Here is a 19537-nt window from a genome sequence, read left to right as displayed (position 1 = left end):
GAACACGCTCTCTCCTCTTTTGCCGCTTCAAAACCCCCTTCCTGGTCTTCTCGCCGCCGGTCTTCTTACAGCACCCTTTGTAGCGACTTTCTTAACTACTGGTCCGCTTCCATCTGTGATAGCCATCGGTTTTCTCGCCAGTTTGTTATTCTCTGCCTCAACTCTTTTTTCTTCCCTCAACTTATCCTCGGCCATCTTCACCTCGATCTCCATCTTTCTATTGAACTCCGTTTCAGTGACCCTTTTCTCCCTCGCACTATATCCCTTCTCTTTCACACTAAAGAAAACACCACCCAAATCTGCTAGCCAATGTGGATCTACCTTTGTGACAGTTGACATATATTCTTTTGATGTAAGAATCAATTCATGATAAACGACATAATCAGGTAGATCTCCATGTCCGTAAAGTGCGGATGTAGGATGTAACTGTACTGTTACCGACGTGCGCAAATTAACATATTCGCCTATTCCTTTGACTTTAGCAGCTTGGTGGTAATAACCTGAACAGATGCATTCGCGTATAATGTCCCAATCAGCGCCGCAAGAAATCATATTCATGCGTTGCATTTTCATGATATCTAGCAGTTGATCTCTGATCTCTTTAGCTCTACGAAGAGATTTCGGATGGAGAAAATGACGTGTACACCAAGCATCCGAATGACCATTAGACTTCCATTGTAAGTAAACATTCAGGTAAGTCAAATGATCTGATTCTGGGACAAAGAACTTTTCGCGCGCGCTGTCAGACTCTTCCTGACGTTCCTTTGGACGGTAGAAAACGCTTGGTACTGAGAGCATGGAAACTATTGTAAGCATCTCTTCGGTACAGCCGTATTTTTCAGACGTGATGAGTAGTTTTGCTAGAGGGGGATCCATGGGAAACGCGGTCATTTTCCTCCCTATTTCTGTCAACTCCCCAATATTGTCAAGTGCCCCAAGTGCCCAAAGATCAAATAATGAAGTAGTAATAGTATCTTGGGGTGGAGGGTCCATGAAATCAAAATCAAGTAAGTCTTTCACCCCTAACGACTTCAATAATAGAACAGTATTGCTAAGATTTGTGCGTTGGATTTCAGGAATCGTTTGAATGTAAAGCTCATCTTTGAAAGCGGCTTCGGTGAAGAGATGGAAAGCTTTTCCTGGGCCAGTACGCCCGGCACGACCAGCACGTTGAGACGCATTCGCTTGTGAAATCGGCGTGATCTGCAAAGTATCCATTCCCATACGCGGGTTATACACCTTTAATTTCGAGTATCCTGCATCCACAACATACATGATACCATCAACAGTCAAACTGGTCTCTGCGATATTGGTCGCTACGATGACTTTTCTAACCCCAGGCGCAGCTCTGTCGAAGATCTTGGCTTGTAAATCCGCAGGCATTTGACTGTAAATGGGTAGAATGCTAAGCTTTGGTGGATCATTGAGAGCATTGAGGCGTTCCTGGATAAGCTCGCAAGTACATTCGATATCTTCTTGTCCAGTCATAAACACCAAAATATCACCTGCACCTTGGGATACATGTATAGCCAATACTTGCTGAACCGCTTGATCGACATAGTCTTCCACGGGCGAGCGATGATACATAATATCGACTGGAAAGGTACGACCGGGAATGAAAAATTCCGGGGCTCCACCATAGAAATCAGAAAATCGTTTCGAGTTCATCGTTGCAGATGTGACTATTAGCTTGACATCTCTACGACGTGCAAGAACCTTTTTCATCAACCCCATGAGGACGTCTGTATTGAGTGCCCGCTCGTGAGCTTCATCCATGATAATGCAGGAATAACGATCCAGATCTGGCTCATTCAAAGATTCTCTCAATAGGACACCGTCTGTCATGTACTTTATTACTGTTTCCTTGCTTGTACAGTCCTCGAATCGAATAGCATATCCAACAGTCCCCCCCAGTGGACATTCCATCTCCTCGCTGACACGCTTTGCTACAGACATAGCTGCTACTCTTCGAGGTTGCGTACATCCTATCAGACCTGTTTTTCCATAACCTTCTTCGTAGAGAAATTGAGTGAGTTGAGTCGTTTTTCCGGATCCAGTCTCGCCGACACAAATTACCACCTGATTATCTCGAATGACCCTTAGCAAGTCCTCTCGTACCGCAAATGCGGGAAGATATTCCCTCTGCTCTCTCAAAGATTTGCTTTGACTGAAGTTACTAGCGCCGTCGTTCTTTTTCATATGCTGTGCGAATTTACTAGACCCCTGTGTTTCCTCGCCCATCATTGGAGCTGCACTGTCGCCTTCCTCTTCTTTGATACCCATAAGATTTCCAAGCGCCGTGCCAGCCATATTCGTTGCTTCTTGGGCCTGCTTTTGCCTCTCTTTCTGCTGTCGCCTCTCCTTCACCACTTTGCTTCCCTTGCGACTGAAAACTGCCATGTCGCTTTGAAAATCACGCACTGCCGGCACAGGCTCCAATTGCTTCGAAAAAACAGTTCTTCCATCTAAAAATGGAGGTTTAAGATCGTGTACAAGTAAATGCACTCTGGTGGCTTCCTCGTCATCCTCAAAATCATCTTCAAAACGTCTTCGTTGTGCGACACCAGAAGCGAGCAATCGACCCGTCTCCCATGCATCGACATCCCTTTCTTTTTGAGCTGCGCGCGCGCTCTGTCGCTTCACAATCTTCTTCTCAATCAAAGGTGCTTCTCGTTGGGAATCCGCCCAAGGATTGTCGTAGGAGCCGAATGGGTTGTGCGATTCATCTCCATCATCTGCGTACCAATCTCTATCTAGAGCTTTCGAATCCTCTTCATCAACAAATGGCTCCGGTTTGATGTCAACAAATGGCTTCGGCTTCGGCTTAGGGTCCAACTTGCGTCGCTTCGGCCGTGCTCCTTCGTATTCGTGGTCTTCCATCTTAGGTTGATGAATGTAATGGTAGATGATTGTTGTATCAAATTTCGGTGTAACAGGGAAGTAAACAAATAAGTGATAACAGAAATGATAAGTGGTTATCTACACGTGATATTTGAGGCTAGCATTTACACTGACGTTCTTCAATGGGCCAGTTGCCCAATAAACAGCCCTTCAACTTCTCAATGGACTTTCGATTTTTTGTTCGGATTTGAGAATCATATAGCACTCTGGCAGCTGGAGAAAATTTTGAACTTTGAGGTCGAACACACTCGTTTACTCTCAATGAGTATTGAGAAGGGTCTATGACACTAGTGGGCTCAAGCGGCCGCAATAGTCAAGATAACGCTAAGATAAAAAATAAAAAAGTTGATCAAATGGAACAATTTATTTTTTTATATCCCCGCTCCAGTCGATTTGTGAGCTTTTCTACAATTCTGATATAATATCATAACATCATGTCTATGATCACAGCAACCGCATGGGTCCCTCGGGGCTTTGCAGCTCCTTTCCCAACAAAATATAACTTTGATGAAGAAGAATTTCAGCGAATTGCGGATCTTGCGAAGTTACAATTGGATGATGCGAACGATGATTTGGAAGAAGCGCAAAATGAAGCAGATAATGGCGCAGACCCAGATGTTATGGTAGATGATGAAGGTTCGGATGACGAAGAAGCTCCTAAAGGAGTGAAATCAACAGCGTTCGTCTAGTGCCCACAATTCACATTATTTCGCTGACTTTTACACAGTGAGGAGGATGACGATTTAAAAGAATACGATTTGGATCATTACGATGATGAGGTTGAAGAAGACAAGAATGGTGGTGAGGGAATGGCTATGTTTGGAAACGTCAAATCACTTGCATATCACGAATCGAACGAGGAAGATCCGTATATTACAATGGCAGGAAATGCAGAGGATGAAGATGAGGACAGGGAAGAACTTCAAATATTGGCAACAGATAACATGCTGCTGGCGGCAAAAATAGAGGATGAAATTGCACATCTTGAAGTATATGTTTACGAAGATGGAGCTGATAACCTTTACGTACATCACGATATTATGTTACCGGCAATACCTCTATGTGTGGAATGGCTCGATTTGCCTGTTGGGAAGCCAAGTGTGGACAAGGACTCGAGGGCAAATTTCGTTGCTGTTGGAACATTCGACCCGGATATTGAGATTTGGGATTTAGATACAGTCGATTGCATGTATCCTAATGCTATTCTGGGGCAAGCTGGACAAAACAAAGGTGGAGATGAAGGTGCCAAGAAAAAGAAGAAGAACAAGAAGTCAAAGAAGGCCAATGACGAATTTCACGTGGATGCAGTTCTTTCATTAGCTGCCAATAGACACCACCGAAACTTATTGGCATCCTCATCTGCGGATAAGACAGTCAAACTCTGGGATTTACACACTACCACATGTGCCAAGTCATACACACATCACACAGACAAAGTATGTTCATTAGCATGGCATCCAAAGGAATCTACCGTCCTCCTGAGTGGTAGTTATGATAGAACAGTGGTGGCTGCAGATATGAGAGCGCCAGATGCGAAAGCACCTCGATGGGGAGTTGAAAGTGACGTCGAAAATGTCCGATGGGATCCTCACGACTCGAACTACTTCTACGTCTCCACTGAGAGTGGTGTCATTCATTTCCACGATATCAGAAAAGCTCCAGCAAACCCAAGTGCTACCAAGCCAGTATGGATGCTCCAAGCACATGACGATTCAGTTTCATCCTTCGACATAAACCCTACTATTCCAGGATTCTTGGCTACTGGATCAGGAGATAAGCAAGTTAAACTTTGGAACATACAACCCACCGGACCTACAATGGTTGTATCACGAGACTTGGATGTTGGGAAGGTTTTCTCAACCACCTTTGCACCAGACGAAGAAGTCAGTTTCCGACTGGCAGTAGCAGGTAGCAAAGGGCTCGTGCAAGTCTGGGATTGCAGTACCAACCCTGGTGTACGACGTGCATTTGCGGATAGAGTGGCACCTGTTGAAGGAGAAATCAAGGAAAGATTAGTGGGTGTACAAAATGACAGCGAGTCGGAAGACGATGATGAAGAGCTTTCAGAGGCAGAGGGAGGTGAAGTTGAGTCTATGGATGAAGATGATTAATTAAGCATATGATGTCTTTTTTATTCAGAAGGCCCAAAATCAAAATTCAAATACCAATTCAAAATTCAAAATTCAAAATTCAAAATAATTACTTTCGGCAACCTTTTCATATATATGAAGTTGCAATCTATTTGACTCGGCAAATGCAGATCCCTCCCCCATGGTTCATCCGGAATTTTATATTATACATGAATGTTAATTTGAGATGAAGATGCAACTTTTTTCGCCTCAATTACTCACTTTGGATTTTTGGGTACATACAAGTAAGTACCTAGGTGCCTGGTCTGGGCAAGAGACGAAACGAAATTTCCAGGGTGTTCATGACAAATGCCATGTCGAACATGTCTTGCATTCATCTCATCTCGTTTCATTTCATTTCATCAGCATAAGGCGAACAGATTGAAAACTGGGGAATATCAATTTTAGACAAAGCATATTTATTTTTTTGGTATGCATTTTCGGGGGCTCGCTTTCGCTTCTGGGGAGTGTGGTTTGGGGTGTTGTGATTTGTGAATGAATGGGATGGAATGGAAGTGGGTTTCTGGGTTTTTATGCATGCTGGGAGATGGAGATGGAGATGGAGATGGAGATGGAGGTGGAGAGTTTTGGGATGAGAAAATGGGAGAATCTCTAGGTAGGTAATTTAGGGGTCCATGTTGAATTAATTGCATGATAAGTGGTTTATGGATGGGGAGGTGCATGGTCAAATGGATATGGTTGGTTGGATGGATGGGATGGGATGGGATGTATGAAATGAAATGAATGAATATAGCTTGCACGACATGCGTGGTGCGTAATGAGAATACCTAGATGGATATGTATGTATGTATGTATGTACAGCATACAATAAGTAAGTAAATTGTAAGTAACATACACACCCGAAGCTACACAGCGCATACTGTAAGAAAGTAAACAAGAGAGAAAGAAACTTCTCATCATGCCTATACCTAGATAAAATCAACCCAATGCAGGCGCGCGCACATTTTCACGTAGGTTACAGGAGGTTTGTAGGTTGTAGGTTGTTGGGTATGACATGACTGACAGACATGACATAGATGAAGCGAAGTACAGAATTCGGATCCGGAATCAGAGGTTAGGGACAGAAGTTAGAAGTCAGAGACAGATAGAAAGGTGTTGGAGTGCTCGAAACGGGTTTAGAATGGGGGATGGGGATGGAGATCTAGAATGGGATGGATGGGATGAACCATAGAGGAGCATTGATTTGAGTTTTGGATCGTGAGTTTGCTTGAATATTGGCGCGGAGAAAAGAAAGAAATAAAATGGAATGTAAACGATACGCGTTGCGTCAATAGCGTTTAACTTCAGGGTGTTGAGATTTATTTTTAGATTTGCTTGTTGGATGTGATGTGCGTACTTGGTGTGTAAGGTGAGAGAGGATGGAAGAGGGGTGAACTATCTAGATACCTCTGTATGAGACTATGAGCGAACTATGAGTAAATGGTGTGTTGGGTGAGAGAATTAATTGATAATCGACGAGTTCTAGAATCTCGATGTGCAAAGATGTTTTTCTCAGAGATCGGATCTACAAGAGATGCAAAAGAAAAACGAAGAATTCTGGAGCGGGATGCATACTTTAGACACTAAATAGGTGGTCCTTTAGGGTGTGGATGAGATGGATTCCGGGTTTTAGAGTCGAGATATTGTGGACAGTGTGTGTAATGGGTTGGAGCTATGAACTGGATGAATGGATGAATGGATGAATGATTTTACTATGATTAAGACTTATTACTTCAGCACTTAGTAGATAGGTAGTGTGATAAATATGAGTAACGAGGCTTTGCATTTATTATCTAATTGTGTGTCTAGATTATTCAAGGTGTCAGACAAGAATATAGGATAGGATAGAATGGGTTGGAGGATTCTGTTTGAGTTTGGCCGCTGTAGTAGTGTACGAAAGGCACCTAGGTAGTACTTGTTATCGTAGGTAGTATCAGATTGGTCTAGAGTCTAGACAATAGACAATTGAATCCTTTTTGCCTCTTCCTTCAGCGATTCCTCCTGGTGTGAAGAGGCTTGTATTCCGTACACGAATGTCACACTTGGTTAGGATAGTGTGGTGTAGTGCAGTGTAGTGTGTTGATTATTGATTTGATTGTTGAATGATTTGGATACCAGATGGGTAAGGTAGGGAATGCAAAGAATGTAGTGTGCCGCCCAGGTCTGAGGAAGAGTGGTAGACGGCAAGATGAAGGATTGATTGTATCTGTTGGCACAAAATAGGAAGTTGAATGAAGATATGTGTTGGCTGTACTTTGTATCCCACCAAACCTACCTCATCGTCGTTATCACTGCCACATTCACACTCACACTCACTCCCACTCTACAATGTACCCCCAAAGCTATTTATTGCTCACTGCTCATAGCTCATAGCTCATCCGTCATTGCTTCCATCCCTCTCACAAATCCATCTGGATGTCCTTTTCATAATTCACACAACTCACACAACTTCCCTAAACGATGCACGTTCATACATTGTACAATGTACAAGCTCATTTCACCCACATTTCCATTCCGCATTGCTTTGACCATGCCATATCACACCATGCCATGCCATGATCCATCCCATGCTCGCCATAACTCATGCTAATGCTTTAACACCTACACATGCCAAATGACTGGCAGTCAGACAGCCCATTCTCCACGAGGGATCGTGTACCTGAAACGCTCAAACATCAGATGGTTGAAACGAACAAATCATAGCTGACATCTTCCCTGTCAATATGAAAGCGTGGCCCACTTGAAGCTACATAATAAACTGCGCGAGCTGCGCGGGCTGCGCTACGCCTCTTGACCAGGGCGTTTGCAAGACGGGAGTTTGTGTGATCTTGGTTTGTGATCTGGATTTGGGAAGAATGCCTAGCTTTCTTCTTTTGCAATTGGTTATTCATGATGAGATGGATTTAGACAATTGGAATCATCTGGAGTGCATTTCGTCCCAAATCACAACTAAAAATGAACCCCCCAAGAGAGAAGATGACATTATTTCACTACTTCGTACATTACTCATGATTTTAGCGCTCAGATAGTAATGATATCGGAGAATTACCCTGATGAAGGAGTTCACTGTTGATCAGAAGGAGAACTCCAGCTCCGGGAAACTTTCCAACACACTTTCCTTCATGTCATCGATATCATTGGATGAATGATTGCTTTTTGCCCTCGGGGAAATACCTCAGCATCAATTGTATCATTCTCTATGGCGTTTTCTCCATTTCTGATTTGTTTCCTTTTGCACATTATCGTCCAATCAATCCTAATTAATGCCCGGTGAAAGCTTGGGCATCTCTTTAGACAAGGGGAACATTCCCTCTTAGGGTCTTTGGACTATGCTACAGTCGGTTTAAATCATCTGCACGCAAAAATTTATCTCTCTTTCCCCCCTTGGTAACATGCATGTTGGTTCTTTTGTTTCCTAATCCTGGTGACAAAAAAGAAAAATGAGGAATCCTGGTGAATGTGAAGCCGTCCATTAAAAAGTTAAGTAAATGCTTGTTTGTTTGTCTGTGTCTCTTGGTCTCGGTCAAAAAAAAAAGACCAAAAGGAAAGAATTAGTATCATTTGGCCTATTTTGCCTTTTTACCTTCTTACCCTTTACCATTTGACAACTCCCGTTTACCCAAAGTGGCCTTGTCATCTTTGAAATCCTTCCTTTCCTCCTCCCTTCCCTTCTTTTGCTCAACACCTCTTAACCACCAAATTCATCGCAGGATCGATTAGATATCTTTCGATTTTATTTATTCAAAAAAGAGTCTTGTTGAAGCATACATTCCTTCAAAGTTTGCCTTGATTGCTGGATCTACAGATTGTTCGACACATTCATTATCGACAAACAAGAAATTCACATATCCCACGATCCCTCCCTTTCGAGCAACCTCGATCATTTGACACGCTCAGGAATATTGAATTAACTTTCTCAACTTCCAACATTCATTTTTGAATCCCACGATAAAGACGTGTCTATCAGATACACATTCACTGTCTCTTTGCGATTACACATCGTCACCACAGATCAAAGTTATCAGTACATATACATATATTCACTTCAGCACGTCAAATCAAAATCAACCGTACCTACCCTTAAGGAGTCACTTTTTTCATATCGGCCCGCCTCGATCTTAGATTTGCGTCACAGAGTCATTCCTTCAAAATTAAAGGTCATTCCTACAAAAGAGTGCATCGTCGTGCGACATACAATAGTAAAGCTTCTTTACTTTGAAAGCTTCAGAGAGATTTCTTGTCCAACCAGAAATATTCCAGAAGCTCACCTGCAGGAAACATCTGATCAACTACCTATCTTGCTCAGTCAACCTCCTGCACTGATAAAGATTACCCGTCGGAAGATTTAATCCGGAATATCTTACCGGGGCTAATATAATACCCCCACCATATCACCTCCAGAAAGTAGTTGATCTTATCCGGAAGACAGATTCCGAATCTTCCATATCAGCAAATATGTCTCTCGCACGCGCATTTACAACTAGGAGGGCAAAGAAGCAGCTCGAAGTCGCTGCTCCTTCACCAACTGCTCAACGACCCGTAACCCCAAAGTTCGCTCATGGTACTATCAAGCGTGCACAGATTTCGGCCCCAACTGAACTTCTCTCGACAACCAATATGTTGTCATACAATGCACCGGATCTCTATCCAAAGGATGCCAGTAAACGAATTGCATCAAGCAGCACGGCATCAACTCATTCCGGAGAAGAGTCAGATACCTCGCGAATGACTAGCTCGACAAGTCTAACTTCTGCCGATACATTGTCAATTGAATCTCGTTCGCCAATAACTCCAGCCGGAGATCATCTTTCGGCATTCAACTTTGGCAAAAAATCGATTGAGATTGCATCTGGTGATGAAGCACCTGGTATTCCAAGCAGAGCTCCTTCACATACCAAGAAGAACCACGAAATCATGTCTCGCAAAAACTCTGTTGCAAGAATGTCGTCACCAAAGAGCTCTACTACTGTTCGATCAACAATGCATATGTTCTCACCAAATGTTCAGGAAGCAGTTGTACCTGAACCACATCCTTTCGGCAAAGAACTAGCTCAGGTTTCTGAGATTGCTGAGGAGTACGGCATCACCAAAGAAACCTTGGCTGTTGTCGATGAGGAAGAACAAGAGTTGATCTCAAGAGGATTATTCAAATTCAGAGCCGAAGACTACATGAGTGAAATACAAGGACTATTTATGAGTGCTTTTGGTGAAGTCAAACCTACCATAGGACCAGTATGGATCTAGAATAAATGAGGCAGGCTTCTCTTTATCCTACGGCTTGACGCTACTCTTGAAATTTTCGATGTACATATTTTATAACCACTCGTCACTTGACGAACTTTCTTTACGTTCCTTTCATGATTATTTCATATAATCTTTACATTACGTTTCTTTCGACTGTCATGGAAAACCCGGTGGAGGAGGAGTTTATTACGGCCTGGAATTTTCTTTTTTTCAAGGGGACAGGATAGGAGGGAAAGATGTTCGATTGGACGGTCGATATTCATGGATTGGCTATATCCCGGAGTTTTTCTTTTAGGACAAACTCCGACACATTCTCTTGGGTCTATTTTCATTGATTGTTCTTTTATCTCCCACACACTCTCTTTTTGAAGATATCATAGGATATTAATGCGTTGATCTGGATAGGATTTGGAGGTACTGGGAAATAGTACCTCGTGTATTTTGAAAGAGAAGAGAGATGAAGGAAAAATGATGGAGGATGCGGATGGGGTTAAACTGAACCTTTAATTGCTAGTTACTAAATAAAGGACAGACCATACATAAAGACAGCAATGTTTATCAAGACACTTAGGATTCTGGTTGCGATGTATTCATGCTTGTTTGTGAAAATTGTGTTGGCACCTTGGGATTTTCGTGATAGAATTTTCTTCTATAGAGGATATGGATGTGTGATGCGTGTGATATGTAGAGTACAATGTCTGATGTTGATGTTGATATTTCCACCTGATATACCTACCAGGTATTCACTATGGGTATAAATAGAATCTGTAAGTTTCAAACCCCAAATCTAGAGAAACATTGTAATGATCATTCATTACTCGATACTTTTACCTATGTGAATATTAATACACTGGATACGTTGTAAGTACCTATACACATCTCAATATAAAGGACAGTATAGCACGGTACTTCGAAATTGAAATGCAATTTCAATTGCCGATGTGATATTATGAATACATGTACCGGTAGGTATGATTATTCCTTTTTTTCTTCGGAATATACCTCGGAGGATAAGGTAAGGTAAGGTAAGGTAATATATCGCATACGCGGCATTGATGTACATCCTGGAGATTGGAGTTGAAGTGATTTAGATATTTGTTTATTTATTTATTTTTATCTCGGTCTATCTTGGGAGTTTGGGAGGGATGGATGGAGCTTTGAAGGGAGCGGGACCTGGATGTTTTTTCAGAGTCATGGTTTGAAGGCGGGATTAGAGTTGCGAGGTGATGGATGTGATGTATGATGTATGATGATGATGTATGACGAGATCAGATAACGTTTTCTTTTCTTTTCTTTTTTCTTTTCCTTTTTTTGTCATTTGTTTTTTTTTTGTTTTTGAGTGTTTGGTAGTGTGATGTACCTAGCTACCCAGCTACCTAGTGTTAGAATGAGATCATTAACATCCCTCGGACGAGATGAGCTGAGCTTAGGTCGGATGAGCGTACGGGAAGGGAAGGACGGGGAAGCTTTCAATACCTAGGTAGGTACTTGAAACGGCGGATGTTTGGGATGAATAAACGAATGAGTCTGGAATCTGGATCGACGGCTGCAGATGGGGGATTCTCGGTGGTGGTGGATATACCGGTAGGTGTTTACGGAGGGGTATCTGTCTGTCTGGGTACTTTTATGAGGGATGGTTAGGTATCGCTATGTATGTATGTGTGTATGTGTATGTATGTATGTATGTATGTATGTATGTATGTATGTATGTGAAAATCACGCGGGTTGTGTTACTATTGCGTTTTGTTGCATGTCTGAATTTTCGACGCAAGTATGCGCATCTATCTTTTTGTTGCATCCAGTTTTTTTGCACATCCTCTTCTTCGTGCGACCTCTCATCTTCAGATATGCAACAAAAATGCTCATCATGTGTATTCTCTAATCAAGCAACACTATTGGCTGTACAGGACCAACTTATGTAATTGATTAGAAGCTTGAGGCTAGTGGTTTTAGCGTGGAAAGCTAGTAAGCTAAGAAAAAAAAAATCTTGTGGTATGAGTTGGAAGATTAACATCACCACCACAAAACAAAGATTGTACAACAACATTACTCCGTAATGCTGGGTATTGATGACAATGTCTTGCCTATTTCAAAAAGATGATGATGAGAGTACGACAAAGAGAGAGATGCTATTGAAGCCAGAGGGAAGATAATGGAATGGTTATGAGAGATTGATCACTTGTGGACAAGATGTCGCGATACATCATCCTCAATGGAATCACTCCCATCATTAACAAAACAGCTCAATCCACAAGACACTTATTTCATCACAAAACCAGCAGACAACGATCTCAAAACTCAAACGATACATCGCATCAATATCCCAACCCTCCGTAAGTACCCTTTCTCCTATCTTCCAGCCAACCAAACCAGCATCACCACAAAAATGAAACTACAATGATGAGATCAATACCCTCAAAATTATCTTTAGGAAGAGCCGTATGAGGTTGACATCCCTAACAAAAACACTCACGTTGATATTCGTGTGGCATCGTCATATGCAGCGGGTATTGGGGTCGGTGTGGGATCGTTGACGGTGCTTTGAGTGTGGGGTTCTGAAGTTTCTTTTTTCCTTTATGGATTGTTGTGATGGTGGTTTGAGAGGATGTGTGGATTTTTTTCTAGGATTCAAGCTAATTTCTTGTTGGAAGAATAGAAAGATATTGTGAGGTTTGAGAGGGTATGGATGAGTAACTCTGGGGGAAGTGTCAAGGAGGGGTTCGAGTTACTGGCACATTCCAGGGTCATGTCGATGACAGAATCCGGGATGCGTTAGGAATGGACGTTCCTGCTGTTATAGTGGTAGACGTTGACTCAATGACACGAACTGGCATATCTTGCAACTGGTCGGTGATAGTTGGTTGGCATGTCACCTTTGGTTACAAAGTCGATTGGCTCAACCATCAAGAATAGTCAGATGAGTCTGCTCGCTGGGTATTACCTGCTGGTGTAGATGATAGCAAAGTTGTATATCTTCCATGTTGTGCTGATCAAGTGGACAAGTGGCTATCTGGTCTGTAAGCGATGAATACCATGCTGTCATCCCTTCTCTGAGGTATCCTAGCTTAGCTGCATTAGACGTAACTCTTCCATACACGTAATAAACAATTTATGAATTCATTCCATCATCCATACCCATGCTATGCCATGTTCAATATCCTGTCTTGTTAAGGCGGTCTCGATGAACGTCAATCCACAAACATTCAACTCATGTTCCCGAACGACTCGAAGTATTCATTTTTCCTTGGAGACGAAGTGTATAAAGAAGAGAACTGGGGGAAGGTACTATTCCACAACAACTATATTCATATCACACCTATAAACCACTCTATAAGAAACATCAAGAAGTAGCTATCACAAAACATTATCTACATATCAGTATAAGTGAGGCAACATAAACTCACCTCACAAAAAGATACGAAAGCATATAAGAACTTCCCTAGATAGGTATAGGTAGGTGTAGGTAATAAAACATCACATACTGCGATGTCATCTATATACTATGAGAATATGTAGTATGCAGTAATTATGTAGTGTACAATCTCATTTGATTTACTTTGTGTTTGGTTATTGGAATTTTGTGTTTAGGTAGTTACGTTGGTGGGGTTTTCTTGTTTGGAGGTTGGGGTTGGGGTTGGATATGGATTTGGATTTGTGTGTGGATAGTTGTTAGTATTAATGTTGGCATTGATGTTGGATATCGAGTCTTGAATCTTTGTCGGATTCCAGTGGGTTCTTGGAGAGGATGAGGAAGAAGAGAGGATATCTAGGTATGAGTATAGGAGTGAAGATGTGAGGGGTAGAACAGTGTAGTAGAGGAGGTTGAGAAGAAAAGGAAAGAACTGGAAAATAAATCGATCCCAAAACGTTGATGTATATAATGCACGCGAGAATGTATAGGTAAATCTAATAAATAATATATAATGTATAGTAGATGGTGGATGGCGGATGATAAATACTAGTTGTAGTTTGTTGGATATGTGTCATGTGAAGTTCTACATGTTTAGATTTGTGAATGTGAAATCTCTCTCTATTTGGTTCGCGAACTCATCCCTTCCTTTCTCAAAGTGCTACATTTTTGAATTGTGTTCTTTGAATCTTAATTGTACTCCTCTTTTCTTCCCTCTCTATACCTCTCTAGCTAATAGCTACTATACTTCTTACTTCTCACCTCTCACCTCCCCACTTCCTATCTACTCTTCATAATTAGTAGCTATCTATCCATAATCTCCTCTTGAATTCTCAATTTCTATTCTTCAATCTGGTACTCCTTTCTCTCTCTCCCCTTGATACCTTCTCGCTAATTATACCTGAGATCTCATACCTCACACTTCACACTTCACACCTCTATACCCTATATTCCTCATCCCCTCATCCCCTCATCTTCCCACTCCCAAACGCTCAATCTCATCTACAACATATCCCTCAATACACACATACATAAACCTACACTTCCACCATTTTCAACATCCTTCTTCCCCTCTCCCCTGATTTACTTCCCTACAGAATATTCTACATAAATACCACACTATTCACAATCTACACACTACAATCAGTAAATCAAGAAAAAAAGCTCACAGAAGAGAGACTAAAATCTTAAAAGTAATATCCCATTTACCTACTCTTGTATGACCCTAGTATTATTCAAGATCACACAAACGAAGTAGGTGAAAAACACAAAGACTCAACTTCGAGAATGAGATAGACACTAGATATACATATATCATGTTCAAGTTATAGTCATCTAGGATCAATAATGATATGATATCGTGAATAGTTTTTCTCTATTTCTCATACTAATCATCAATTCTTCCATGCTCCCCAATGAACATGCCTCTATAAACACTATCTACCCTCCGTAAGATCACAATGTTTACTGATCTTCCATCAACATTCCCCTTACCATGCCCACTTAGGATGCCTCTCCGGTCAAGTGCATGACCTTACTAGCACTACTTGTTATCCTTGTGCTCTCTTCCTGTTTTACCAAATCTCTCGTTTCTCAATCTCCAATAATTTCATCCTCATTCATTCAACAATGTAAGAAAAGTTGTGTGCGCACCCTCAACTGCCATGGCCCAAAATGGAAAAATCCGCTCGCAAAATACTAACGAGTGAAAAAATCACATAAAAACGAAAGAGAAATCAAACCATTAGTTACCTAGCGGTCAAATCCAAAATAAACATGGGTATTAGAAGTCACAAGTATGTTCCCAATCCACTTTCTCCCGAGACGCCGCTATTTGATTCACCTAGCATCCAGCTCGCTTTTTCCAGTGATACAAAATGATATGTCCAGACAACCATGACCAGAAATTGACTTTTGTGAATGAAATTGGTGTAAAGTATGTACAAATACAGTGAAAATCGTACGTATATGTATTAGATTGTGGAAGGGGTGATGCAGATGCAAGTCGAAACTGCTTCCACGATAAGTATAATCTTGAGAGATTATTTTAGATTGTGATGTATGAGTGGCCGTGAATCGTAAAAGTTCGCAATATGAAATGAGTTGTGATACTAGTGATATAGAACCACAAACTCCAAAAGCAAGAGATTACTCAAAAAGAGTTGAGCACTTTGGACATGCAACCCGTTGTAATGTCACCGTATGCGGAGTTGATCTCTTGTCCGTAATTTTGATCATTGGTGGAGTCTGCTCATCCTGATCATGTGCGAACTCCCCTTTGAATTCTTTAGAGTATATCTTCTGTTTCGACTTCCCATTCTTGCTCTTCTTATCTTTGGGTTTTGTTCCATTGGTTGCCGTCTCATTTTGAGGGTACTCCTCGTGATATCGCTTGATGAGGGCGTCTTCTACCAAACACTCCGCATGATATAGAGTTTGGCAATCTCCGTTATCACAAATATGCTCATACTCGCGTTTATCGGGATTGTAGTGACCATTGCAAATACAATAGACGGGCAAATCCTGGAGGAAAAGCATTAGTTTCAATGTGTCTGATGTACAGACATAAAACTCACCGAAAGTCTCTGGGTGCCTTGACAGAACGTCTGACGCCAGTAAAACTTGCTAGGATCCGGATCAGATACTGCATAATCATCAAGGTCCTCAGAAAAACGTTCAACGTCTATCTTTCCTGCAAAGGTCAATACGTCTACAACATCCAGATAGTTGCTCGCAATGAGCTCCGAATTGCCGTGGTATTTCCTCCGCCCTGAACTTGCGGATGTCTCGCTAGCAGCTTTGGCTGTTGCTGGTAATTCTTCCGGCCAATACATCCAGGCAACCTAACACCAATCAGTCCAAGGTCTTTTCCCAAAGATAATAGCATTTACCAAGGCGTAGACATGCTGCGGATCTTTAGCTCTAACCTGTAATATCCTTGCTATCCAGAAGTCCCTTGGTTGTGTGCCTGCTTCTGTCTTGCCCTTCACATAAACGAATTGATTGTTTTTATAAGTATCGCCTTGGACTGATTTGAATTAGAGAAAATTCGGTAGCTAATAGTTGCATTGCACTTACTTATGAAGTTGTTATATTTCCTCATGGCCGTCCACTCCGTGTTTGGCGTAACAGTATAATGGTAATTGAGTTCGTCCTCCGGCGCATTGAAGCCTTGAAATGGTGATATATGCTCCTCTGCCAGTGCTCTTAGTTCCGCATTTTGTTTTGATTCCTTTCCCTTTCTGTCCGAATCCATAACCGGAACCTTAATCTCGAAGGATATCGCTTCTTGAACTGCGGCAGGAGAGGACATAGAGCCTGGCTCTGAAGACTCTGTCTTCATTCGTTTACTCGAAGACGAACTCGAGCCATTCAAGCCATGTTTTGGCGCCATGATAAACAGCGGGATAGAGCTGCGAGAAATGAATTTACGAGTATCGAGTATTGTGGAAAATCGCGTGCGCGGGGACGTGAAGTTGATGTGTAAATTGATTGCGAAGCAGATTCGAATTTTGTAAGTTTTGAGGCAGAGGTAGACTGACAAATGTTATGATATTTATCCAAAGTAAATGTAAATCCAAATGTAAATGATTGACCGAAGAGGCTTTTTGGATTTTTGATGTAGGTAGGTAATTGTAGAGGATACCAAAGCTTTCAAGATATAAAATAGCTACCTTTCGAGGTACTTCAGAATGATTGAAGATTATACGCGATCAAGATCTTGCTCCCCCTTTGGGAAGATAAAGTCAAGGTAAAAGATACACCGCGCAGTATTTGGGATTTAAGTAAATAATTGTCAATTATTGCGACAATTCTATGTAATGGTTGCGATTTTGGTTGTGGTTGAAGAGCTTCAAAGTTTAATCAAAACAGTTGACAAAGTGCAAAGTGTAAATAAAGTGTCGCACAACAGCTAAAAACGCTCTGATCAGCCTATTTATTTCATTGGCCAGCCAAAGTTCACGTCAGACTTTACAGATCCTATTGACCCATTTTTGCTAGATTTACTTTTTTGGTAGGTCGATCAATAATTCCGAGCGGAATCAGTGTAAATAGAGCAATGACACTCGTAGCTTTTACAACATTGCACATCTGTGCCTCGAGGTCCCTTGTGTGTCAATATCGTAGCAGAGCTATCAAATCCATATTCACGTATCATCAGAAGCTTTTCCCACAAAGCTCAACTACCTAGTATATATTATATATTACATTTTATATGTTTTATATATTATATATATATATATACATACTATGCATGATATTGTCAACATCAGGTACCTACCTAGGTAGTCGAGTCACATGTTGACGGGGCGAACGATTCATCAGTTTGCTGCTTCATGGTCCCTAGGTGTATATTGCAAACCAAAGTATATCATTGGAATCCTTTCTCTCTTAAACAAACAACAAATGTCAAAAGACAAGCAAATCCAAAAAAAAACTTAGTCCAATCCCACAAGTCAATCATTACTCGGGTATCATTTTATCCTACCAGAAGAATGTCAAAACTCCTCTCCCCAACTTCGAAAATTATTAATGAAGTCCCCTCAAATCTAACCAGCGAAGAAGCTTGCAAATCTCAGGTCAAGCTGGGCCAAGACCCATTCTACCAATCTCAGAGAACATCCTCCTCTTCAGCCACTCATTTCTCACTAGCATGCGCCTTCTTCTTGAACAACTTATTCTTCAACTTATCCGCCAATCCAACCGGATGTTGTGCACCCGGCTTGGTCGTATTAACCACATTGCCCTCTCCACCTCGTCCAAAATGCACAACCTCGCCATCGGTGCTGGGTCTCAAGGCAGCATCTGGGATACTATCCATATCGCTCCGTTTGGTAGCTGGGAGACCAGGTGAACCGATATTTGCAGCTCCGCCGCGACCAACGCTGAATGCTCCATCGCCGTGGTCTCCTGCTGGTCCTTGACGGACAATTTCGCCATCAACATATCTATTGCGCCCATTAGTTTACTTGTCGAAAAATTGCGCCCTATATTGTATTGCGAGCGCTCAAATATCCGCGATGGAAGGAAGGTGTTGCATACTGAGTGGAATCGGCTCCAATGTTTCCAGCGCCTGCTATGACGTTAGAATTTCCCTCCACTGAAGACATTCAAGAAATACACACCTCCGCGACCGTGACTAACTTCAGGCTCGGCCATTGTGATAAGATTTAAATTTGTTCTCGCGGTTATGCCCCTTTGAGTATGAGAGTCTGCGCTCGATAAATAAGTAAGTATTGTACTATGCGATCAAAGAAATGGGAATCCCGAGCAATATAAATATTGCGCAAAGGGATCCTTGGTCCCGTCTCAGCCCACTTCACACCCCGCAATCGGTCATATCACCAACCTCACCACGCCATTAATGAAAGTTCATTCGTTCTCTCTCACGACTTGGAGGAGAGATTTATTAGCATCAGGTTAAAACTAACATCACTTACTTTGAAAATATAGCAAGCGAATGCAGTAATGTTTGCGCCAGAAAGTTTGAAGATGTGAACAAGAACAAGTCGAGTGAAAAACGAAACTTCATTCATTCTTCATTCAATAAACCGGAAATCATCAAGGCTATCTACACGTGCTTTAATTAGGCTCCTATTTAGGTCTTCTCCGTTTCCGTTCCTTGATTAGCTTTCTTTCCTTTCATCAATCAAACATGGATAAAAAAAATGTATGAACGGAGTATCTAAACCTAACATCCTATGATGTAATCTATTTTTGATTTCTCTCCTGCAGCATCGACAAGATCGAGTTAAGTTCTTACCTACCAAAGTGCAGGAACCATTGTCTTGCCCATGGATCATCACATATGCAATACCTACCCTTACACGCGTTGACGGAGCACAAGCTCAAA

General features: G+C 41.7%; 5 protein-coding genes across 5 annotated transcripts; 2 read left to right on the top strand and 3 right to left on the bottom strand.

Annotated features, from left to right (window-relative positions):
- Nucleotides 1–27: 27 nt before the first annotated feature.
- On the bottom strand, nt 28–2880 carry Bfra_007204 (putative pre-mrna-splicing factor atp-dependent rna helicase prp16 protein; the record flags this gene model as incomplete). Its single annotated transcript, XM_037337578.1, has 1 exon — nt 28–2880. The coding sequence occupies one exon, from the start codon at nt 2878–2880 to the stop codon at nt 28–30; it is 2853 nt and encodes a 950-aa protein (XP_037186958.1).
- A 455-nt stretch (nt 2881–3335) lies between these two features.
- Nucleotides 3336–5012, top strand: Bfra_007203 (putative periodic tryptophan protein 1 protein; the record flags this gene model as incomplete). The annotated part of the gene is made up of 2 exons (XM_037337577.1): nt 3336–3580; nt 3629–5012. 2 exons carry the CDS (start codon nt 3336–3338, stop codon nt 5010–5012), a joined length of 1629 nt encoding a protein of 542 aa, XP_037186957.1.
- A 4473-nt stretch (nt 5013–9485) lies between these two features.
- On the top strand, nt 9486–10274 carry Bfra_007202 (uncharacterized protein; the record flags this gene model as incomplete). Its single annotated transcript, XM_037337576.1, has 1 exon — nt 9486–10274. One exon carries the CDS (start codon nt 9486–9488, stop codon nt 10272–10274), a length of 789 nt encoding a protein of 262 aa, XP_037186956.1.
- Nucleotides 10275–15831: 5557 nt separating this feature from the next.
- On the bottom strand, nt 15832–17077 carry Bfra_007201 (putative ebs-bah-phd domain-containing protein; the record flags this gene model as incomplete). The annotated part of the gene is made up of 4 exons (XM_037337575.1): nt 15832–16206; nt 16260–16526; nt 16575–16711; nt 16762–17077. The coding sequence occupies 4 exons, from the start codon at nt 17075–17077 to the stop codon at nt 15832–15834; spliced, it is 1095 nt and encodes a 364-aa protein (XP_037186955.1).
- A 1245-nt stretch (nt 17078–18322) lies between these two features.
- Nucleotides 18323–18843, bottom strand: Bfra_007200 (uncharacterized protein; the record flags this gene model as incomplete). The annotated part of the gene is made up of 3 exons (XM_037337574.1): nt 18323–18632; nt 18727–18757; nt 18810–18843. 3 exons carry the CDS (start codon nt 18841–18843, stop codon nt 18323–18325), a joined length of 375 nt encoding a protein of 124 aa, XP_037186954.1.
- Nucleotides 18844–19537: the final 694 nt, after the last annotated feature.

The sequence above is a fragment of the Botrytis fragariae genome (assembly GCF_013461495.1).
Source record: "Botrytis fragariae strain BVB16 chromosome Unknown tig00000795, whole genome shotgun sequence".
NCBI classification, from domain to species: domain Eukaryota; kingdom Fungi; phylum Ascomycota; class Leotiomycetes; order Helotiales; family Sclerotiniaceae; genus Botrytis; species Botrytis fragariae.
This window is presented reverse-complemented; position numbering and strand designations above follow the sequence as displayed.